Consider the following 24,996-nt stretch of genomic DNA (forward strand, 5'->3'; position numbering starts at 1 on the left):
AGTGGGGAATGAGCCTGGCTGGCAGGTTGGGCCTGGGGAGCTCTTGGGGTCTGCCAGGAGAGGCCCAGGTGCCCCTGGGGGTGGAGGTCAGGATCCGACTGGGGAGTGGGTGCCGTGTCTTCTGAGGGCTCTCGAGGGGGAAAGGAGGCTGGGAATGAGGAGTGGGGCCTGGGGCGTTAGTAATTGGGGGGGAGGGCGGTGGTGGCAGAGAGGAGTTGCAAGGCCGCCCCGGGGGAGAGCACTTAGAGAGGTAGGGGAACCAGGATAGACATCACAGGAGGGCCATGCGGGCAGGAGGGAGTGGTGGGTGTCTACCTGTGGGAGTCATTTTCTGGGGGTTAGTGGTCCTTTGGGGACATCAGGGAGAGGATTTCCAGCTAGCTGTGGGAACAGAAGCGTGATTGCAGTGTGCTGAGGCACTGAGTCGGGGGTGAGGAAGTGGAGGGAGCATTCTTGGGGACCACTCTTTCCAGAAGTAGTTGGATAATACGGACTACGTTTGTCCTGTGCTTCAGTCAATGGCACACACTCCAGAATTTCTGCATGGTTGTGTCATTGGCCTTGTGCGTGTGAACTGTCCAGATGTGCAAATGCAGGAGCCAGACAGGAGCAGCGAGGGCAAGTCACGACTGGGAAGGGCTTGCGTGACGACCAGATGAAATCGTTACTGCAGCCAGAGGGTGATCGGAGCTCATACTTAAATAACTCAAGTATGTTTTATCCACTTCCGAAGAAAAATAAGCCATACTTAAATAACTCAAGTATGTTTTATCCACTTCCGAAGAAAAATAAGCCCCCTCTTATAGGAACCAGACTAGTTTTGGACTCAATGAGAATTTATTAAATTAGGAAGAAATCAGTTGAGTTCGGATCTATTTTATAATAGGTATAATTAAAAAAATATTTTTTATTCACTGTGTACTTCCTGTGGTGTATGTTTTTATTCAGGGGAGGACAGCAGCTCTGAGAGCAGCTCTGAAAGTGAATCTGGTGAGTAATGTATGCCTTTCCTTAATTACGGAATTCTGGTTAAACCTATGAACCTTTACTTTTATCTTAAAGTAATGCACACATCTCTTATATTGTTTGAGGACCTATTACTAGCGTGGTTTTGTGAAGTCCTGAAGAAATACATACGTGGTAAATACTTTCTAGTTGGCAAGCGAAGTGGGAGAACAGGATGAGCTGAAGAAGAAAGGCAGGAAATGGTTGCTATTGGCGAAAGCCAAACATTTTACCTATTCTCCCATCAGCCTGTGTTTCCTCTTGGTTGTCAAAAGAATTTGATTTAGACTTTTTTTCTTTTTGTAGATAATGAGGAACCAGAACCAGAACAAACAAGTGAGTATATCCTTCCTCCCGATTTTATTTTTTGTTGTTGAAAGGAAGAAAGGGAAGGATAGCCTTTGGGATTTTTACATTACCGATCGCTTGCTCATTATCTTTTTTCTGTGCAAAATTAAGGTAAACGTTAGGAAACTTCTCTAAGTGTTTTGAGAATGTGAGCTCCCTACACCGGGCATACAAAGCATATGCTCGTGATCTGCATCGATACCAAGATAGTATGTGTGCTGTTCTGCTCTTAGGTGCCCTAAGGAGGAAAGATTGAGAGGCCGGCCGCAAGTGGCCCGAGCTTCCTCCTGCGGTGCTCGCTGCTCACAGATTAGGGCCGACGCAACTATTTGCCGCTCCAGATGTACCATTTGTGGTTTGGAGTTTCTGGCATTCTGTTCTAGCTATTTGTGAACAACTTGAGTATGAAACCACTTGAAGGGGATGGATTCTAAAAATAAAATATGGTTTTTGTCTAAAGTTTTGTGAGTGACTAAGCTTGTATTTTAAGTGATTTTATTTTACTGTAGGATTTTTTCCCCCAGGTCTTAAGACTCTGATCTGCCCATGAACACTGTAGCAAGGCAGTCAGAGGGCTCCTTTGCAGTACTTGAAAATAAATGAAATCTCTTCATTCAGAAGTCCTGTATATGATCTGATTCTCTCCACAGTTTCTCTGTGGAGAACCTATGATGGTAACTGTAAGTTTCCTGAAATCATGTTATACATTGATAAGAAGCTGGAATGATGTGTGTAGCACCCTCGTGGAAATGTCCTATTCTGATACCCATAAAGAAAAAATGTGTGCCAACCCTCTCACCCGCAATTCTCTGTACATTATGGATTATTTCATCCTTCAAAATGCAGTCAAAAGTCCAGCCTCATAGGTTGGATTAAGATAGAAATGAAATTAGAAAGCTGGCATAGGGACCAGGTTTCTGATGTTGTCCCTGGTAACAACTGGGTAATGGGCCATAGGGACGTGGAGTCCAGGGTCAGGACCCTCAGGGTCCAGAAGCTAGGCCTGGGCCGCACCAGGGCAGGCAACCTAGGTGGAAGGCATTCGGAGTCAATGAGGCTCAAGATAGGCTCAAAATCTGGTGGGTGGGTGGGGTCAGTGTGGTCAGCAGGGCGTATGTGGAGCTCGGAGGGGCTGGCCCTTGACTGGGTCAGACATCTTGGTACTCTTTGGCAGTCAAAGTGCCCTGGCATTTTCTGTGGGAGGGCTGAGGATGCTTGTCCTTGGAGCCCCAGGTCGTGGAAGAGGTCCTGCCTTCCCCCAAGATTATTCTCATTGTTAAAAGGTCTTTGATCCTGGGGTGCCTGGGTGGCTCAGTCATTAAGCGTCTGCCTTCGGCTCAGGTCACGATCCCAGAGTCCTGGGATCGAGTCCCACATCGGGCTCCCTGCTCCGCGGGAAGCTTGCTTCTCCCTCTGCCACTCCCTGCCACTCTGCCTGCTTGTGATTCCTCTCTCTCTCTCTGTGTCAAATAAATAAATAAAATCTTTAAAAAAAAAAAAAAAAGGTCTTTGATCCTTCCCATTAGGGGAGAGATCAGAGAGGTACCCTCCCATTCACCTCTGTTCTCAGGTCAGGTGGAAAGACCGGGTAGGCCACGTTGGAATGTTTGCTCCTCTGTGGGCCAGCCGGCGATGCAGGCCCACCCGTCCTCCTCCTGAGTGGATATGCTTTCTACTCACAGGCATGAATGTGGGGTCACCCACGTCCGATGGATTGAAGGGAAGCCATGGTTGATAAATTGGGGAGAATTGCTTCAATTTCTCTGCTTCGGCTGGGAAGACCTGGTCAGAGACTCAGTGTTTGCCAGCTGGATAGGATTCTCTGATCTCTTTCACTTCCTCTGCTCCTAAGGCAGAAAACCATGGGCTGTGGATCAAATACAATGTAGACAGACAGCCAATCAATAATTTAGAATTTTATGATCCTTTATAGGACAGTAACTGAGGAAATATGATCGGAGGATGGTGTGATGCAGGAGTTGGGTCAATATTTCGGATCTATCGTGTTCTGAGTCCAGGACCCTGAATACTTTTAGTCTCTATTTGCCACATTATCTTCATGCTGTTTTTTTAAAGCTGGTTCTTTCTTGCAAGCCCTGGTCCTTGGATACTGACCCTATAGGTCAGGAGATTAGGCAGGAGCGTGCTATCCTGGGGGCGGGGGATGTCTGTACCTCCTGGGCATTGCTGATGGCATAGGACCTTGTATATGTGTTGAGGAGTGCTTTACCCATGGGGTGACCCTCCCAAAGGTTGTTCAGACCTTTACAATATAAATCCAAGCATTTGACACATTAGGTCTTGCCTTAAGTGGCAGGGTTGTTGTCTAGAATTCTTAAATTTTTTTAATGAGTCCCACCTATCACCATAGCAAAATAATAGTTAATAATAGTTATCTAACACTTACTGAGCATTAGGGAATGGTCATTTAATTTTCCTAAATTTTGGGGGGGGTGGTATTATTCTAATCCCCATTGGATAGATGTGGAAAGTGAAGCATGGGGAGCTTAGTAATATCGCCAGAGAGCCCAAGCTCATGCAACTAGTGACCAACGTAGATAATAGAAAAATTCATTGCTGTTCCCGTTCTTTCTTTCTTTCTTTTTTTTTTAAGATTTTATTTATTTGAGAGAAAGAGAGAGAGTGAGCATGAGCAGGGGGAAGGGGTAGAGAGAGAGGGAGAAGCAGGCTCCCCGCTGAGCAGGGAGCCCGATGCAGGGCTCTATCCCAGGACCCTGGGATGATGACCTGAGCCGAAGGCAGACGCTTAACTGACTGAGCCACCCAGGCGCCCCTGCTGTTCCCTTTCTTAATACATTTTTGTATTACAGAATTCTAATCATTCAGAAAATAGTGACTGAGCACTTACCAGGCCCTTGCGGTACAGTACTCATGAAGCTTACATTCTAGTAGGGAGAGAAACAGGAAGCAGAAAACACTAAACTACAGTGTGCCGGGTGGGGGAGATGCCCCAAAGGAAAATGAAGGGGGCAGAGTGAGTATGTCAGGCAGGCCGTGTTTCAGGGAGGGGGAGTGTGCATGTGTGTCAGGAAAGCCTCTCAGATAAGGGGACGTTTGAGCAGAGACCACAAAGATGTGAGGAGGCAAACAACATGAATATTTGTGAGAGGAGACAGTCCGTGCAAAGGCCCTCAGTCAGGAGTGAGTTTTGAGGTGGAGAAATGGCGGGTAGTGACTGGAGGGCAGCAGGTGCGGGGAGGCAGGCAGGAGATGAGGTAATGGGTGGCTAGATCGTATAGGGCCTTGAGCCATGTGGAAGGAATCTGCATGCTAAATCAGAGACTCTTACAGTCGTTCCAGTTTAAATATGCTTAAAATCGGATGTCAATTCTTTTCTTCCAGGCTAATCTCTAGCCCTAATAGCTGGAGGGCTGATGCCAGCCAGGCATTATCTTGGGCCATGAAGGAATCTTCAGTGGGGGCTGCAGCTCTCCAGTGGAGACACTGGCCCCGGTGAGGAATAACTAATGAAGAGATTGCTCATATGCCCCTCTTGTCTTCACAGATGGGGAGCCAGGAGGGTCTTGCACGGAGGAAGCTTCTGCTCAGAGTAAGAACCGGGCGATGCGGTTTCCTCTGCTTCTCTCTCATGCTTGTGTGAGAGGGTCAGGTGTAAAGGATGATGACAAAGCCTTTGCTGCCGCATAGAAAGATCACATAAAGATTTATGTGCCAAAATAGGGTACACTGAAACTCGAGTCACATTCGAGCTCATTTTTGCACCTTAGACCTACAGTGGGATTGACAGACATAATGTGTCATTGGATCGACTTGTGGAGGTGTTTAAATACATGTTTAAAGTTCTGTTGGTTGGGAAGCTGAAGGTGGGTGCTTGAGTAGTACACCATTTACCCTGTGACTGACTTGTGCCGATGCATGTGTGATGATCTCGTTCACAGCGGAAGACTGGGAGGATAAAGAATTGCCCAAAGATCATTCACATTCAGGTATAAACTGACATTTTCCAAAATATTCTTTTAAATACTGTTACTGCTGAAGGGGCATGTACCTCTGAATTTTGTCATCTGGTCATATCACATATATTTATTTAAAAATTTGTATTTGAAAATGCCGATCACATTCATGTGAGTGAAACTTTTTCTCTATCGTTTAGAACTGAAAAAGATCCAACCTTACTGTGAACACTGTAATGCTGAAAATGTAAGTATCTTTTCATTATAGAATATGATTCTCTAATTTGCTTTAAGAAAAGAACATTTACTTGTGTATTACTTGCTAATATGTATTACTTGCTAATAGAATATGATTCTCTAATTTGCTTTAAGAAAAGAACATTTACTTGTGTATTACTTTCTCCAGAAACACAATGAACAAGTGACCCCCAGGCTCCTTTCCGGGGAACAGTTTTTGTAAGTAGTTATGAATAGAGAAAATTTAACATCGTCAGTAATTTAACTTCGTACATAAAAATGACCCCGGGTAGGGGAAACACAAAACAACGTAATTAATTTCACATACTTCATGTAATTACTTGGACTATTTTCTTTGGTAGTGATGCTTCTTCAAAATGCTATAGAATTTCATTAGTGCTTTTGAATGAGATTAAAAACATAAATAATTTTAAGAAGTCCTCTCCTGACCAAACATAAGGACTAAAAAGGTGTTCTTATCTGTCCAATGCAGACTGAAGTTGGACACAGAGGGAACTTACCAGTGCACGGAAACTGGTCTGATATTTGAGGTTAACAGAAAAGTTGACATCAAGTATTGCGTTTTGTCCTGGAGCAAATATGCAGACCTGGTTGTTAAACCCTGGGTTGTCGGTGGACCCTTGTTTGATGTTAAGTGTGACCCAACCTGTCTTACCTCCATTCAGTTTCCACATTCCCTCTGCTTGGGTCGTAAGTACTTGTTTCCTAAAAGTAATTCGTGTGCACGTGTGTGTATATGTGAGAGTATGTGTGCAACCCGTGTACCGCCTGGAGTGCTAATTTACCTTCATATTTTAACAGACCATGATGCCAATATGACATTCAAAGTCTTACATGTTAAAAGTTCTGGGGCCTCGTTAGAATCTACCGTGGATCATTCTACAACCCATGTCAAATGGCGTGTGAACTCTCTTTCTCCTGTGGGACCTGTTATTCAAAGTGAAGAGACCGTATACCACCATGGGGCTGTGATTCTCTACAAAGCCATTGACCATAACCCATCCTTGTCTTTTCGAGTGTACATAGCAACCAATAACGAGTCTTTCATCAAGGTAAAGTTAATGAAAATGAATAGTAAGTGTTGACTACTTTGTGTTCAAACATGATGCCATGTGTCTGTGGGTCCCGTTCCTGTTGATTGAAGTGTCCCCCTGCTGTGGGTCTCATCTGGCACTCATCTAGAGAGGTTATAGGGTCGGTGCCTAGGTGCGTGCCAAGTTCTCTGATTCCTGGAGGGCGGTCATTCTGATCTAAGGAGAAGGGGGCAGGGGTCTGGGACTTCAAAGGGAAGAAATGCAATTCACAGAAAAATGAAAAAGAGTAAATGTCTGGTAAACAAGCATCTGCTGGGCCACTCAGAAGCCATGGAACGTAGAGGACTTTGATCCCACAGGCCTTGCTACGTTCCTCCCCTCCCTGTCTCTCTTACCTAGTTCATGTGCTAGTGTAGTTATCTGTGGTGACAGTTCTCTTCCTGGAGCAGGTCCTCTATGCAGATTCTTTTAGGCAGCTGTCAGGCAGGGGGTGGGGGAGAGCTTTTCCTGAATCTGCTGGGTTCGGATTGCTTTTTTTAAAAAAATTGTTTGAATTAATTAATTTTTTAAAAAATTCCAGTATAGTTAACATACAGGATTATGTTAGTTTCAGGTGTACAATATAGTGATTCATCAATTCTATACATTACTCAGGGCTTTTCATGATAAGTGTACTCTTAATCCCCTTCACATATTTCACCCAACCCCCACCCTTGATTGCTTTTTAACTAAAAACGATCTTCATGCCACAGTGGCTCATCTTGGCATAGCCAGACTTTGGCCCCCTCCAGTATCAAGCTACCTATTTCCAGTGTTTTTAGGTTACAGTGTTTTGATATCTTTAAACATAAGTTATATTGATTATAATTGGCAATATATATTAAAATTTAAGAACTCTATTGAGTAATAGGTTCTTAGTTTCTTCCTAAGAAGGTAAAATATGCTTCCTATAATCCTGTTAAAGTTCATACTTTCAATTGGGAAACTACTTTTCAAAATGGTGTAAAAAGTAGAGTAAAGTAAAGTAGAATTAGCATGGATTTGGAATAAGTACCATTATTCAATGAACTTTATGTTTCTTAAAAGTAAATTCAGTTAATTAAAAGGGTGCTATCTCTACTTCCTGGGAAGCGGGGGTGAGGAGCTGATTATGTTGCTGGAACCATAGGAGCATGGCATGGTTAGGGCAGGGTGTGCTTCCTATTGATGCTATACTTTTACACCTTCTGGGGTTGATTTTTTTTTCCTCTGTAGGAAGATTTCCTTGCACTTTGCATTCAGGAAACCCAGATTTCATGTTCAGCTATACAACTGCTTTACAAGTGAGCCTGGGCCAAAGTCTCCATTTGCCTCCTCGGGGCATTCGAACTGCGCATATAAAATCAGCGACCCCTCTGGGACAGTGGGGAAACTGAGGGTAGAAACACGTAAAGTGCTGGGTAGAAGCAAGCTCTGGGTAAAGCAGAACTGTATACAATAAAATCGTTGCTTTGTATTCACACGATGGGCAGATAATCGACACAAATGTGTAATGCTAGCGCTCATGCAATTTTCTCAAATCCTTCAGAAGCAAACTTTCGGTCCCATACAGGGCACGTATGTTGCTTCTGGCTGGTGCGCTTGGGCAGAAAGATGTTTGGAGACCTGGAGGCCTGCAGCATGGGTCCAAGGTGCCTAATTAGCCTCCTTTTTAGAGCGCTGTGAAGGTTTTGCCATCGCTGTCATTCTGTAGGGGGACATGAAGATAATGCAGGGCGGCACGTGCACTGCTGGGCACTTATGGTTCCTCTGGTTGTTGCTGATACATTTCACAGCCAAAACCTATTTCTACCTGTAGGATATTTCCAAGTCGGTAAAGCACTCCTCTAAGAAATTCATGAAAATTGACAAGCCTCCCGTTTGCCAGAAGTTATTGCAGAACGGGAAGAAATACAGACTGATCAGTGAACCAGAAGCTGAAATCACCCCAGAGGTATGTATTTTAAAAAACCACTTGGAGTAGCAGCAGGGATGTATATTTTGTGGATAAGTTATTTTGAAAGTTTTAGAAGAATGCATTTTGTTCTCATTTTTAATTTATTTATAGGAAAGCAATTGTTTTGCTAAACTTGTAGCTTATTCCAAAGATGCTGTTGAATTTCAGGATTAATCTACCACCGTCGCAAAAATAGACTATTTAATCTTTTTCCCTTTAAAAAGATTTTAAATTTTCTTGAGTTTTTTAAATTAAATTCTTCAAACAATGTTAGTTTCAAAGGAATAAAAACCTTAAGTTTAATTTTAAGTCACAGAACACTGAAGGTTAATGGGAAAGAGTTGCTAACAAGGATACTGGCTTTTTCTTACTGGGAGGCATTTGAAAAATAGTTATGGGAACCAATTGTCACTAGATTTCAACTATTCAGTGTACACATCATGACATTTGTAAGTGATTTCGGTTTCCTGTAAAGTGACAAAGTTATTTTTAAAACTTATTTTCATTGCGTGCTCTGAATGCGTGTTGTAGCTTACCTAACTAGACATCTGTGTGGAAATTCTTTTTGTACACCTCTTTTTGTTTGTTTTATAGTTTGTGAAAAGTTGAAAATATGTTTGGATTCCATTACGTTAAAATAGGAAACATGAGAGAGCTGATGGCGGTGGCCCATGTTGCATTATTATATTATCAGAGGCCTCGGGCCCTGTAGAAGCAGTCAGGTTGGTCAGACAGCCTTCTATACCTTCCTTTCCAGTTGCAAAGGGTTTCTTCCCACCTGGTGTGTTTTTTTGTTTCTTTTTTTTTTTTTGAGCTTCACAACAGTGAAGCTGAAGGGACTAATGTGCAAAGCGGGCGAGCGAACTGCCTAGGTCCCACGCCCAGGTGGCAGACAAGCCTGGCCCTGAGCCCACTCTGCCCGTGGCCCCTAATGCCGCAGTCTTCCCACTGGGATCTGAGAGGTTGATTCCTAGCCCTTGCAAGCTGACCAAGCCCTGGCAGATGCTACCTCAAGATGATCACGAGAAGCCAGCTGCAGTCTTGTCTGGGACGTGAAATGAAATTCGAAGGGTTTGCTTAGAACAGTGTGATTCTTGGCCTTTGCTGCCAAATGGAATTCCCAGGGGAGCTTTTAAAAAAGTCTGTGGCCTGGGTCCTACCCCCAGCGATACTGACTTAATTGGTCTGGGAGTGGCCTCGGCATTGAGCTTGTTAAAGCTCCCAGTGTGACTGTAATGTGCTGCCAAGATTAAGAGCCACTAGGAGAGGGAATAACACACATTGAATGGGTAAATCTGTCTAGGAAGGGACTCAGATGGTCCCCAGAGGTCTCGCTTACACAAGATGATGACGGTGGGAGGGCTTTAAATAGTCTAGTTCTGTCACCAGTTTTGTGCTCTCTCTTAACCAAATTTCTGGATTAATGGGGATAATCTTCTAGGATTGCCCTAATGATCATATAAGGTAATGGTTTTGGGGTACTCTGAGAGTTGTGAAACTGTTAAATCTAAGGTGTTCTTACAGATTTTAGACCATTAATGATTTGTTTAACTGACATTTATCAAAAGTACCAATTACAGGTCAGTCTGGGAGAAGAGCTAAAATGAGTAAGTCGTGATCTTTTCCCTCAAAAGATGCCAGTATAGAGAGAGACATACTATAGTCATGTAAAGAAATAATTTTAACGTGTAATGTGGTATTACCATAGAGATGGGTGCAGTGGGTTTCCAGGAAGGAAGTGTTCCTATGTGGTGACATTTGTTCTGGGTTTGAAGGGAGAGGGATTCACCGGGAGAGACAGCCCTCCTGGAAGAGGGAACCGTAAGTGCCTAAGTGAGGTGATGGGGATGTGCAGCCAGGCCCAAGGCACCAGAGAAATGGGAATGAGAAATGGGAATGCAGAGGGCTTTGGGAGAGAGAGATCTTGGCTTTGTAGGCCTTGGTGACCCATGGTGAGGATAATGGTAGTGGTTTATAATGGAAAGGGAGAGGGACAGGGTAAGACTGTTGGTTTTTAAGGGTGATGCCCAGTGCAGTTCAATGATTTTTTTTTTTTTTAAAGTAGATTTCTCCCTGCAGGCTTGCTAGCCAGTCTGGAGAGGAGCAGAGGAAGTCCAAGGCATGGGGCAGTCTCTATAGTGGATAAATGTAGAGGTTAAATGTGGTGGTTGAGTCAGAACGTGTGGATGCGAATTCAGTTCTCCCACTTCCTAGTGTGGATTTGGGCAAGTTAGTTAGTTTCTCTGAGATCCTTTATCCATAAAATAGCGATGAAAGGGTTTGCTGGGGCAAGGTGGTATTTGATGAGGGAATTCAATGTGGATGAAACACACAGTGTAGTTCTGTAAATGTCTTGAATCAATTCCAGGTTGTGGAATGATCGAAGTGAAAGATGGTGAGGAAGCTTAAAAGCACTTATGAAAGGGTGATTAGTGTGGGAACATGAAACACTGAAACCAAGAAAGGGCTGAAAAGTTACACCTTAAAAAAATAGGGCCAAAGTACTGGAAGCCTCAATGAGGGAGAAAAGCAGGTCTGAGTAAAGAGGGACTAGGAGAAGCAAGAGAATCAGAGGGTCTGTGATTAAGGAGTGAGATTTCCAGCATCAGAATTTCAGTGAGCATTCAAGTCAGCACTGACCCTTCTATTATTCCTTATTTGACATTTCATGTTGTCAACTAATGCAGCTTTTATTTAAAAAAAAAAAAAAAATCACTTTTTTTTTTTTTTTAAAGGAAATTGAATTTGTTGATGGTTCACTTTTAAAATTGAAAAGTTACATTGAAGTGTATTTGGAGCAACCAGTGGAGTTTAAATTACTTTTGGTCGAAATGGATTCTGAGGAAATTGTATGGAAAGCAAAACTGAGAGAATGTAAGTGTTTCGTATCTTGAATGAAAACTCGGGTTTGGGGGGGCGGTCTGGGTGGGCAAACAAGTAGAGTGATTGTTCCATTACCATAACATCTAAAAATCTGATTTAAGAGACACAAAGACCCCGGCAAGGCTCTGGTTCTCAGGCACCCACAGCCAGACCCCTTGGTCAGTGGGTAGTTCAGTGAGGTGTGGAAGCTTCAGGCAGCGGGTGGGCTTAGCCCATAGAGGGTTTGGTTCCCTCCCCCCCCCCTTACATTCTGAGGTTTGGATCTCAGATGCTTTAATGTGAATTAGGGACATCCTGACAAAGTCTGTCCCATGACCTGGATGTACATCTGTGTTTTGGCTGATTTCCTGTCTCATTTGCCTCACCCTGCCTATCTGATCTGCAGGTGGTAGCCCTGCTCTGTGTGATTACAGCTCTGCTGTGGGAACGCATTCCCCTTGTTTAAGATTTCTGCGCTGGGAAGTCCCTTGGCAGTCACCTTTTCAACATCCTCCCCTGTGCTGGGAGGAGTTGGAGAGGGCTGCAGCTGATGTGGACTTCCTCTGGAAGAGGGGAGATGCAGGGGGACATCCCATAGCTGCCCTTGGCCGCCTCCTCAGGCAGATCTGACCTTGACTTTCAATTCTCTTTGAAGGAAGTTATTAAAACAACAGACATATGTCTAGTGGGCACATTTTGGAGCCAAAAGGGAGGCAGAAGAGTGGTTGGGAGTGAGGTCCTATGAGTTCTAGTTCCAGCCCTAGAATTGAGCAGCTCTGTGAGTGAGTGTGGGCAAGACCCTGAACCTGCTTGTGGCTGTTGTATCCTCCTCTGCGCATGGCACTGGGGTCCCTCCTGCCAATGCCACATGTTTGTAGTAGAAATTATTTTTGCATCATTTGCATTGAATTATAATACCTTAACTCTTTCCCGGTATCATACGTAATCCAGTATCATTCCAAAAAACAGCACAAGCGGTGAGTGCCATTAGCGGGATATCAAAGGAATTTTAACCCACTCTTCTATTAATTTTATCCTCTAGAATTTTTATTTTGCTGTACAAATGTAATAATAACAAGGGTCTGTTAAGTATTCTATAAGTCTCTGTATCATCTGAACAACATTAGAGTCCATTTTCAGCTAGTTTCTTTTGTACCCATTGGGTCACGTGTAGACAAATGAATTAGGTCCCTGCTAATGATGACGTGGGATGCGTGCTGTGTGCTGGTCATACATTTATGTCTTTCCGCCATGCAGATTGCTGCCTGTTACAGTCTGCAGAGTCTGCCTTTCCTGTCGTGTCTCTATACTGTAGCAGTGAAACCCGATCGAAGCAGTTTGGAATTCTCAGTCCTTGTTTAAGCACGAGCCTTTTCGGTAGATGGGATTGATTCTTATTCCCAGTATTATACTCTTAAGTTAGCTCGATGTTACTTTTTGGCCACAGCTAATGCCGCTGTAATAGAGGTACTCAACATGTACAATCTGAATAACACATTTTCTGGGCTAAGAATAAGTCTCTTGGTCATTTTAAAGACCACTTTATAAGACCTTTTATGCTTGGTTTTTAAAAACATATTTAATAAAACTCTGCATTGTAAGGTGTTTCTGGTCTCCAGTGTTTTGGGGGGAGGGGCTAAACTAATGGTTAATTGAGATTGCTCATCACTATTAAGGCATCTTCACCCTAGGCGCCTACAGAAGGCCTGGATGAGGCACAGACACCTTACAGAGCAGGGACTGCATCTCAAACAGGGGACGTGATGTAGAATCACAATGATGTGTTCAGAAAGAACTCCCCATGTACAATGTTCCAAAGTACAGAATGATAATATATGAGATTGTTTTAGGTGGAGTACATATAAATAACATTTAAAATAAACATTTTTTATCTTTATGACTTCCTTATCCATATAGCAAGTGATACCAGTGTTCTGTTTACAGTAGTTAGAGATGTAAAGAAATACTGAATAAGTAGCATTTCACCTGGCATATGGGTTTGGCAAGAATTGGGATAGTTGTGTGCAGATGACTTGAGTTTGGGAAGCATTTGTCTTGTAGGACCTGTTGGAAGGGGTGCTCGGTATTTATCTCAAAGATATGTGCATTGGCCTACATACCAAGTTAAAACCCCAAACTCATATTTGAACTTGAGAGAGACTGCCAAGACTGTAGAGCTTCATACACTTTCATAAATTGCTTTAAATCAAGTTTTGTCTGTTCCAATTGCTGCTTATTATCCTTTAACAGGTGACTGGGTTCAGCATGATCAGAATCAGAACATTTCGAAAAGAAGCACAAATTGTAAGTGCTAGTTAACTGGACGTTGAACGAGTTTTAACCTATTCTTTTGTTCCTTCTATCCACTAGAATTTTTATTTTGCTGGGCAAATGTGGTATCACTAAAGATCTGCTAAGTATTCTGTTATTCTCTTAATCATCTGAACAACCTTTGAATAAATTTTCAATTTGTTTCTACCTGAATGATGATTTCCTTAAAAATCCAGGTTAAAGGTAGGTAGAGGGGCGCCTGGGTGGCTCAGTCGGTTAAGCATCTGCCTTCGGCTCAGGTCATGATCCTGGGGTCCTGGGATGGAGCCCCGCATCGGGCTCCCTGCTCGGTGGGAAGCCTGCTTCTCCCTCTGCCACTCTCCCTGCTTGTGTTCCCTCTCTCGCTGTGTCTCTCTTTGTCAAATAAATAAATAAAATCTTTTTTTAAAAAAAGAAGGTAGGTAGAAAATAAGAAATACAAGGGAAAGCCAATTTGTTGATATTTTTTTTTTTTTAAGGTAACAGGCGGCGAAAAATGACTAGCAGCTTACCTGATGAGGATGTCTATGACAAGAGAATGAAGCAGGTTGACACTTCAGGTGTGTAAAAAGATCATCAGCGGCTATAAATTATTTTCCCTGGTTTCCCCCACTGATAGTCATCCAAGCCCGGCTGTTGGGTCAGTCTTCTGGAGCCGCATCCCAGTTGTGCCTGTCCTCCCAGATACCTTCTCCCTGTGTCCCAGCTCCTCAGGCCCGGAGAATGGTCCTGCTTGGTCAGCCCCACCCTTTTTCCAGTTTGAGTCCTCCAGTGGAACCCCTTCACTCAGTCTAAATAGAATGGGGCACCAGGGGGAGCTCCCTTATAGTCTGTAAGCGTAGGGGCTATGAACCGTCCATCTTTATGTTTCCTGTAGCAATGAGCATGGAGCCTTTTATGTAGAAGACAATGAATGTCGATTGAATGAAATTGTGAATGTCCATGTGTGCATTCATTGGCTTCATGGGTACTAGCTACATCTGGGGTAAAGAGCCTCCAGCTCAATTTTTGGAGGCAAGTCTCAATTTCTTCCAATTAAATGGCAGAGACCAAGGCTTGATAGTTGTGAAAATACGAGATTTAAATGTTTAACAACAGTACTCCAAGGAACCAGGAGATGGAGTATGTACTCAAAATTCAAGTCCAGCCAGAATTTACAAACTTAAGTTTAAAAACAGACTCAAATTATATGAGACTCAAGTTCTCAAGGCTTCAGGAACCTCATATAACTCCATAAATAAACTGCTTCATCAAAATACCTATTCTTTTACTATTTTTGTAAGGTATGAATCTCTGAAAGCAGATAAACTCTCTGTAAAGTGAAGCAAGTTAACTCTCTACTTTCTAGAACATTGTGAGGGTGGCATGTGGATGATTTTTATTGTGTATCACTATAGAAATGTTTATTGTTATTTTTGTTAAGTAAACATCAAAATAAGTGAGGCTCTAGAATTATTTTAAAAACCTAACTATATTGGAATACGTTTTTTCCCCCTAGTTTTATTGAGATGTAATTGACAAATAAAATTGTGTATACTTAAAGCGTACAATGTGATGATTTGGTACACATATACATTGTAAAATATTTACCAATCAAGTTAATTAGTACATCCATCACCTCACTTTTTTGTTTTGTTTTTGGTGGCGACAATATGTAACATCTACTCTCAGCAAATTTCAAGTATATAATACAGTATTAACTCTAGTCACCATGCTGTCCATTAGATCCTCAGACCGTATTCATCTTATAACTGGGACACAGTTATAAGTTTCTTGTTACATGCAGTTAACTTCTGGCTTTTTAAAATTAGCTCCAATAGCAAGTAGGTAGAAATAGAATTAAAATTATTAAATGCTCCCTAGAAAGATTAAGGATTTCCAGCCTTTTTGGAGCTGACAGTGTGGTATCTAAATAATTTAATAAGGATTTACTTTGTTTTAGGTACTTCCACAACGTTCTTTGAGATACTAAGTCACCACCATCCTGGTGGTTTTAGATTTACTCTATGAGTGTGATTGATGCTTTTTAAATATGGTCAGCACTCAGGCTCAATAGAATCAGCTGGAGATCTTGTTAAAGTTTAGGTTCGGAATCAGAAACAGATCTGGGGATGGTCCTGAGAACTTGGATTTTTCCTAGGTTGCCCGCGCAGCTTCCATTGCAGCGGCCATTGGGAGAGCTAGGAGCAATGCACCACGTCTCAAGAAGCCACTAGAGGGCGCAGGCCATTGCTTAGACCCATTCTTCAATCTAGAAGGTTAGGGATCTGTGAGGTGGGGAAGGGTCCCAGCACAAAGGTTACATTCCTATTAGTAAATTGTCAGCTGTAGGTGAGCAGAGGTATTGTGGTCCTGGAGGAAGGGCAGAAAATACTCTACTTCTCACTCCCTTCTAATTTCACCTCTAGTATTTGTAATGCTTTTATGGTCCTTCGCTGAATCTAGGCGACCAGTGAGCTTTGCTACACTATTGCACAACCAACTAAAAAACATGAAAAGAGAAAAATCTAGCTTAGTGATAGGGCTCATATTTTTCATGGGGCCGATGGTTTAACAGTAGCAGACACATGTCCCTCCAAGATTATGATGCTGTTTTTTAGAGTTCAACAGATATTACAGATACATCTCATGACTTTTCTGTGGATTGTGCTTCTCCCCGAATGCCAGGAGATGGCATAATGGAAATTGCGATTCAGATCTCTTGCTGCCCGCTTTAGTGGCCCTTAAGGTAGCGTCTATGTGTGGCACTAACATTCAGACAAAGACACAGAGCTGGGCAAGGATGTAACTGTATATTTTTCTTTTTGAGCTATATAAATTATTTTTGGAGTCTGATTGTTTTTTTTTTTATTCCCACCCAATTTGTGCTGCTTTGTAAAACAGTCTCATTCCCTGAGTTACTGAATTACCATTGTGAACATTATACCCCAGTTTAATGTTATTATATGAAATCGTTCCCTTCAGTCCTTATAATAGTGTGGAAAGCAGGGAGACTTAAATATATTTTAAAGGCAGCTAATGTTACAAATCATGGTGTCCTTTCTTACATAAGGAGAATACATTTTCATTATAAATTGCTATAAATGATTGACATGCTGAAAGGAATGGTGGACTTCCTTGTTTGCTTTTAGATGGAGCAAAGACCAGAACGCTGTTAACAGACGCACAGTTGATTACCCTCGCCGCGAAGCTGGGGAAGGAGTGGATAAAAATTGCCATTGCCAACCTGGAGTTGGAGATTGGTGATATTGATGATATCCGGGAGAAGAAAGAAGACATTACGATGTGTAACTTTAGGATGCTGAAGAAGTGGCAAGAAAAGGAGCAGGGTAATGCCACAGCCGAGAATTTATATAAGTGCCTGAAAAACGTTTCTGTTGAAGTCCAAGATGTGCTGAAAGGTGAGCAGAAAATTATCTTAGTCGTTTACTTAGAATCAAGCTGTGTCTTTGCAAATAGCAACTTTCTACCATAGAATGTGTTGCTTTATTTGTGAGCTTGGGTTCAGAGAATTATGTAAAGGTCGAGTAAGCGTGTGGACTGCCATAAGTAGAGATCTAAGTAAGGCTGATTTGCGCGTGGGCTCAGAGGAACGGTTCAAATCCCATCTCAGGTGCTGGCTGGCTTGTGACTAAGCAAATTCTCAACCTAACTTTAAACCTCTGTGTTCCCATCTGGCAAATGGATGCAAAAACCCCTGTGTCCTGGGTTTATTGTGAGAATGAAAAAAAGATAATGCATGGAAAGCTCCAGGCAGGTAGTAAGGCTCGCTAAGGGGTGGATAAGGATGTTACATTATGGTACTTGAGACATTCAGCCTCTAGGCCTTGTGGCGCTGAAGCAGTGCTGGGGAAGGCCACTGGGTGGCGCCAGTGAACCTCCAGTAGCAGAGAAGAGGAAAAGCCGAGAGCCCAGAGCAGGGCTAAAGTTTCTAGGCTTAATACAGAAAACTACACAGTTCCTTCCTTTGTCTTTAATTACTTCTTTTTGTGTATGTGGCTTGATTTGGCACATGGGTCAAACCACTTCAAACCTTTATTACCTATTGTTACTGTAGTTGATAAATGCAGTGTTACTTCTCCAAAGCCTCAGGAAGTCAGAGAGAGGGCTTTATTGGAATTCTGTTTGGGCTTTTTATTCCAAAAAGGATGCAAAAATGTGTAAATGCCCCACAAGTTTATATGAACAGTAAAATCATTCTGTGATCTGTCCCGATTCTTTGAGATACTGTGGGCATATTTCCCCAGTAGATTTTGGATGCAGAAGCCTCAAGCTTATTCAAATAGAATACTGAGGTTTGGTGCCGATTTTTTCATTCATATTCCTGGATATGTTGAAATTTTGTAAATTACTGAGGCCCACGTGTGGAAATCTGCTTATTTGCATATAGGCGCTTCTGCCTGTTGCCAACAATGGCCTCTGTGTTGTCATAACCAAATAATCACAGCCTCTTCCTTCAGAGTAATAAGCTTTGAAAAATCTCTCTCACAGAAAAATCTTTATAATGGGTTGTTATTTTGTTTTTTGTCTCTGCTCCTGATCTCACTAGACACTTGACTTGTTGATACATTAGAACCATAAAGGGGTTTGTGAGATTTTTTTTTTAGCACTGAAAGAGATCATAAAAGCTAGCTTATTAGCCCAATTCCCTCATTAAATAGGCAAACAAAACTCTTCTGAGTTAAAAACAAACAAGCAAAAAAAAAAATCAAAATTTACCAATATTTTGTGCCTTTGTGTGGCCAGAATATCCAGTTAATTGGTGGAATTTTGTATTTTTATCAGGATGTTTTATTATCTTGTAACTGTAGTCTTTAAATTGCAGTGGCTTATCTTCAGCTCAGGAAAACCCAGCCATTGCAGAAGATCCTTTTTGAAATGGCCAAGTGATTTTCCCTAAAAGCATGCTCCCTTTTCTCCCCAACAGTGAATCCCTGAATTTGTTTGATTCTTTCTTTTGTTAGGTTTCTTACAGGAAAGGTGAAGTTTGGCAGATGAACTGAAAAAGGAAGCCTCAGGAACTTTTATCTGCAAAGACCACTTCAACTGGTAATTGGGTATGGACTTGATGAGACCTTGAACTTCACAGTCTGGAGGCAGCTCCTTGCACACAGGCAGCCACTCTGCAGCTCGCATTATTCAGGGGCACAGAAAATGTAAAATATTTAGAAAACTTAAAGGAAGAAAAAAACCTTCACAACATCGAGATTTTTTTTTTTTTTTTTTTTGCACCTCTTGCTCACACCATCCTGCCCTGCTTCCCCATCCAACATCTATCCTTACAAAGGTGCTTAAAATGACTCCACTCAGTCAGGTGAGAAATGTGGTAATTTTCCTTTTGGAGTCTGTGAACTATGAAATTCATATCAAGTATTTGAAAACTTTTTAGCAATTAAGTGGTAGTGTGCTTAGACTTGCACCAATTTAGTTGAGCTTTTTTTCATCGTGACATTAATAATGACGAGAGATTCCTGAGTTCTTTTAGCCCCCACTCAGACAGACACACATGCCCCCAGGTACAATATATCTCCTTAGGTGGGATGCTTTCCCTAGCTCACTTTACCAACCTGTCTGGCTGGTGGTCTGTTAAACCGGTAAACCAATCATGTTACCTGGTCCTAGAGTGATGAGAGGAAGGTAATCCTGTCCCCATCACATGTTGGGGTGCACGCTCAGAGGCGATCTTATCTCATGTGGTGAGGATAGATGGATGGTCAGAGAGTCCCTAGAAATTTCATCAACATTCCAAAATCACAACGCTAAACACTACATTTCTTGACTTTCACCCTGGGATCATTTACTTTCTGGGGGGAAAAATGCCACTCAGAAATAGCTGTAGCAGGACCAAGGGAAAACTGTCATGTCTTCTTGAAGAAGATTTGCCCCAGGGAATAATGAGCCACATTGGCTCTTGTTAATTGGTGAAATGGTTTTTTGGGGTATGTATAGATATTGTCACTCTCCCAGAATCATGCATGTGGTGATTAACATTTTGGATATGTTTTGTTAACTTATTTGAAGAAACTATAAATTACCATTAGTCTACTGTAAGAATTAGCTGGAGAATAAAATAAATCTCAATGAATTAATCAGAGAAATACACTTTAATATTGTTTTGCCTGTGAAGAACAGATTCACTTTATAGGGGAGAACATATTTTTAATTGTCAGGGATCCTGTGGAATTCAAATCAGTGTCACTTTATGAGTTTTTTTTTTAAATTGTACTATATTTTAGGAAACACAGGAGTTTTAACATTCAGGAGTGTAAAATACTTTATTAAAGGACTTGAATTTTTAAATGTTTATTATTTTTTATAAATTGTTTTCCGAAGAAAAGCATAATTTCAGAGGTGCTTTGTATGTAAGCGGTTTCCTAACAATTTTCAACCTTTTTCATACTATGGATGAAGGGAAGAAAAATAAATCTGCATTTGTACAGTACTCATGTGTCTTCTTTGTATTATTATTTACTTACAAAGTATTTTTTAAAAGCATCATATTTCTCGATTGCTGTTATCCTGGCTGTTTGGGCATTAGTTGGTTTTGTAGCCAGCTCTCCAGTTTTTGAACTGGGACTGAGCATAAACCACGGTAAGTTGGTTCACCCGGGAGTTTGTAGAAATTCAGGAGAGTTTGCCCATCCCCTTGTCCCCGTAACTGTCCTCACTCCAGAAATGACTGAGTGTGTCACGACACCCCTTCCCCCTCGTTATTGGAAGGTGTGTTTTTATTTAAAACCAGGTGGGTTCATATTAGTTCCTCACCTGTGCATCTCCCTAATGGGATTTTTCTGCACATTAGGGACTCATTTTGTAGTTTTATTGAATTGCTTTAGGGGAAAATTTTCCTCCTCTGCTTTGTCCTGTGGAAGCACATTTTCACTCCCATTTTCTGAAGAGGCCATCATATTTGCTGATTTTTAAAGGGATTCTCATGAGGAGGGTGGTTTTCAGCTGTTGGTCTAACCCGTTGCCCATTGCTGGAAGTTCTTCTTGGGGCTAAAGCAGCATATGGCTTGCTGAAGGGTGTGATCCCAACTGGAGAACTGCTGGGATTCTATCTTTTCCAGCCCACAGCCTGTGGTTTGAGTGTTTCTGATAACGGCTCTGGAGCGGAGGTCCTGGGGTTGAATTCTGAGCACGGAGTTCTGAGGTTTTTCCTGCTTCTTAATGAGGACCTCCAGCTCTGCCCTGAAGCCCCCCAGTGGAATTTAGATCCAATGTGTTCCTGTCATGATGTAGATTCCTGGTGAGACAAGACATCCTGGAGTTAGTCAGCCATCTTTATTCTGTGGAAGTCCATTCTTGCTGTTTGCTGTCACCTCTGGCTTGAATTTCATTTTTAGAACAGGTATGCTCTAGGGACGCCTGGGTGGCTAGGTCGGTTGAGCGTCTGCCTTCGGCTCAGGTCATGATCCCAGGGTCCTGGGATCGAGCCCCGCATCGGGCTCCCCACTCAGTGGAGAGCCTGCTTCTCCCTTAGACTGCCGCTCTCCCTGCTTGTGTGTGCTCTCTCTCTCTGACATATAAATAAATAAAATCTTAAAAAAAAAAAAGGTATGCTCTGTGCATTTACAGTGGTGCTTTATTTTCAAGCAAGTTGGGAAGTCTAAGAGACGGTTTTGTGACTTATAAAAACTCAACTACAGGAGAGACTTGGACTAGTTCAGTGAGTTTTTAACTTTTCCTTAGCTGTAAAAGCCATTTGTGAAATCTCGTCTGGAACCTGCATGGGTAAAGCGATCAGAAAGGGAGCTTCTCTGGTTGGGGGGTTACTGAGGGCTATGGGGGGTTGTCGAGGAGCTTGGCTGGATCTCCGAACCACTCCAGTCAGGGGCAGTGTGGGAACCAGCCAGTGACGTGATCGCCTGGGCCTCTTGGAACTACCGTCAAGGGGTGTGTGTGTGTGAGACCCGTGCACGGGGAAGTGGACGACTGTTCGGTTCACCAGTGTGATGTGTTGGCGTGTGGCTTCTGAAGGACAGTGACCACATAATGCCAAGCCATAGCTATGTGGGTTACATAAATCAACAGGCTTATGAATTCAGATTTTTCTCCAGCATAAGCATGTAAAATTGTTTTGAACTAAGCACATGTGTGCATTTTTTTTACAATTTTAAACTTTTTTTTGGTAATTGGGAATACTTTGATTTTTAAAGACTAAAGACTTTCTTCTTTATTCCCAGATTAGAAAAAGAAATGAGAAACATAGGGGAGCCCATGAAGATTTGCCTTGTCTTGCTTTCTACCACCTTTCAGTGCCAGGGCCTAAGAACACATAGACATGGGTAACAACATGGCATTTCCTGTACTTGAGGTTCTCATAGTGTCTCGAGGGGGAGAGATGTATAAATAACCATGATGGTGTTTGTATGCTTATGATGAAAATGTCCCTTGACTTACTGGGCCCTTACTACCCAGTAAGGGGAAAGGCTGCAGTGGCTACATGGGCTGGAACCAGGCCGCCCGGGGTCGAATCATGGCGCATCACTTACTCGTCATGCAAGCTTATGTGGTTTCTTACCTGAGTTTCCTCATCTATAAAAAGGGGAAGGTAATAGTTTCTCCTCGTGTGATTATTGGGAGGATTTGATGCATTTGTGGTAAACACTTAGAAACACGCCTAGCATTTAGTTAGCACCCGGTAAGCATTAGTTAATGTTGCTTCTAAAAAAGGTCACGTGAATATATTCTGATGTTAAATTGATGTCATAATTCACATTCATATTTTAAAAATGATTTTATTTATTATTTTATAATAAGAGAGAGAGAACAAGTGAGGGAAGGGGCAGAGGGAGAGAGAGAGAGTCCCAAGCTGACTCCACACTGAGCGTAGAGCCTGATGTGGGGTTCGATCCCATGACCCTGAGATCACAACCTCAGCCAGAATCAAGAGTCATATGCTTAACTGACTGAGCCACCCCAGGTGCCCCTACATATTTTTTTTTTAAGTAAGCTCCACACCCAACGTGGGGCTTGAACTCACGATCCTGAGATCAAGATTTATGTGCTTTACAGACTGAGCTAGCCAGGTGCCCCTCACATTCATATTTTTAATATCATATTCAAAGAAACATAAATACAACTGAAGTTTTTAACCTGTTCTCACCAAATACATTTCAACCAAAAAGTTGATACAATTCAATTTTTGAAAATGTGGCTGGGTTTGTTTGTTTTTTTTTTCTCCCTTATTTAAAATAGATTTCTTGGTCAGCTCAGACTGTTACAATAAAATGCCAGAGACTGGGTGGCTTAAACAACAGACATTCATTCCTCACAGTTCTGGAGGCTAGGGAGTCTGAAGTCAGGGTGCAGGCAGATTTGGTATCTGGTGAGGGCTCTCATCCTGGTTTGCAGACAGCCACCTGTCACTGTGTTCCCACAGGGGGGTGGGGGTTTCCCCCCTCTCTTCTTACAAGGGCACAAATCCTATCATCAGGGCAACACGCTCATGACCTAACTCACCTCCTAACGCCTCACCTCTAAGTACCATCACTTTGGGGATCAGGGCCTCAACGTAGGCATTTTAAGGGGGCACAAACATTCATTCTGTGGCAATATTGTAATGCACTTTGTCCTAAACTAGGAAGCCAGATCATGCTGGCTAGAACCAAGCGTCTAGTCTTCAAACAAAGATAGCACCTGAATGGTTCAGGGTGATACAGCCAAGGGGACCCACCCGTCTGTCGGTGCTCGCCCCAGACAAAGCTGGTTTTTCAGGGCGCCTGGGTGGCTCAGTCATTAAGCGTCTGCCTTTGGCTCAGGTCATGATCCCCGGGTCCTGGGATCAAGCCCTGCATCGGGCTCCGTGCTCAGCGGGAAGCCTGCTTCTCCCTCACCCACTCCCCCTGCTTGTGTTCCCTCTCTCGCTGTCTCTCAAATAAATAAATAAAATCTTAAAAAAAGAAAAAAAAAGCTGGTTTTTCTTCTCTTTCTGTCCCCATGTTTTCTTTCCTCATTAGGATGTCTAAGGTGCTTTTGCATCTCTTGAGTTGTCCAATACCTGCCTTTGGATGTCTGGCCAGGTTGCTCCCCAGAACTGTTCCCTTTGTCCAAAGCTCCGGGCCCTCAGTGGGGCAGCTGTCAGCGGTTTGTTTTCATGCTGATTCTCGGATTAAGTCATTCTCAGGTGTGAGAAACACTTTCACTCTTTATTTCCTTTTAAAAATAATTTGTTGATCAAATGAATCTCTAACAAGCTAGGGCTGGGGAATATTTTTAGGGAGGAGGGGCCTTGGTCCTATTAAGTTCCTTTGCTCCCCATCCTTTATTCTGTGAAGGCAGGGACTTGCACCAGGCACCTGGTGAACACCTATGATGTGCTGAGTGCTGTGCAGGGACAGGGCATTGCGGAAATCTAAACAATCTTAACACTTTTAACAAACTGATGTTGAGCATTGACTCGATGCTGGCCCTGTACTGTGTCATCGAATCCTCACAACAGCACTGAAATAGGGCCTACAGTTTTCTGAATTTCACAGGTAAGAAAATAGTAGCAAAGGAGGGTTTCACCAATTTGGCCCAGTCACCAAGCCCAAAGACTGCTAATAATTTTCAAAAATGGCTCACATGGTGTATGTATTACATGTCGGGTGCAGTGTGAGTGCTCTGCATGAGCTGTTCCATGGAACCCTCGCTCTGATCCTCTGAGGTAGGTTCTAGCATCGTCTTCCCTTCTTAGGAAACAAGGAGAGGTTAAAACAACTTGGTCATGTTATACAACTTGTAGATTGTAGGCCCAGGATTAAAAGAAAAAAGAGACAAACTAACCACATAATGAAGAATGGAATTAGTTGGGAAGAGGTTTCTTGGGCCAGTCATGGTAATTTCTAGAACCAAAGTAACACCTGTGTTCTTCTATACAAACCCTGTCCATAGACAGATGATCCGCTTGCCTCTCCTTGTTTCTGGGCACAGACCACGGACGAGTCGTCATTCCAAGTAAGGATGGCCCATCATGCCATCGAGCTCTTCTTCCCATTATCAAAGCCACTGAAACCCTAAACCCAACACTTAAAGGCAAGAAACTCCTGTCTGTGAATCACTTGCAGGTCATTCAAGGTTGTGGAGGAATTCCTCAAGAAAAAGGGAGTAGGTGTTGGGATCTAGTTTCTGATGATTTCTATCTAATTGTATACCAAGTGGGGTGAGAATCTCAACAAATGAGTCAGTCTGCCACATAGATGAGGGGTCCCCAAGGATACGAGCTGGGATGTGGTGGGGAGGAGTCACATGAGGAAGGGGGCAGGACCCCCTAAATAGTGCCTTT

General features: G+C 42.7%; 1 protein-coding gene across 1 annotated transcript in view; it reads left to right on the forward strand.

The window, feature by feature from the left end:
- The window catches only part of LOC116634114, a 31,578-nt gene extending 11,415 nt beyond the window's left edge, over positions 1-20,163 (forward strand). Inside the window, exons 4-17 of the mRNA XM_032407333.1 lie at positions 949-990; positions 1,312-1,341; positions 4,880-4,924; positions 5,274-5,321; positions 5,489-5,535; positions 5,695-5,744; positions 6,019-6,236; positions 6,348-6,598; positions 8,418-8,552; positions 11,291-11,429; positions 13,668-13,721; positions 14,207-14,287; positions 16,859-17,128; positions 18,692-20,163. Of these exons, the coding sequence (XP_032263224.1) occupies positions 949-990; positions 1,312-1,341; positions 4,880-4,924; positions 5,274-5,321; positions 5,489-5,535; positions 5,695-5,744; positions 6,019-6,236; positions 6,348-6,598; positions 8,418-8,552; positions 11,291-11,429; positions 13,668-13,721; positions 14,207-14,287; positions 16,859-17,128; positions 18,692-18,711 (1,430 nt within the window). The 3' untranslated portion in view covers positions 18,712-20,163. The remainder of the gene's footprint in view (positions 1-948; positions 991-1,311; positions 1,342-4,879; positions 4,925-5,273; positions 5,322-5,488; positions 5,536-5,694; positions 5,745-6,018; positions 6,237-6,347; positions 6,599-8,417; positions 8,553-11,290; positions 11,430-13,667; positions 13,722-14,206; positions 14,288-16,858; positions 17,129-18,691) is intronic.
- Positions 20,164-24,996: the final 4,833 nt, after the last annotated feature.

This window comes from Phoca vitulina, unplaced genomic scaffold, assembly GCF_004348235.1.
Source record: "Phoca vitulina isolate PV1807 unplaced genomic scaffold, GSC_HSeal_1.0 scaffold8, whole genome shotgun sequence".
Lineage (NCBI taxonomy): Eukaryota > Metazoa > Chordata > Mammalia > Carnivora > Phocidae > Phoca > Phoca vitulina.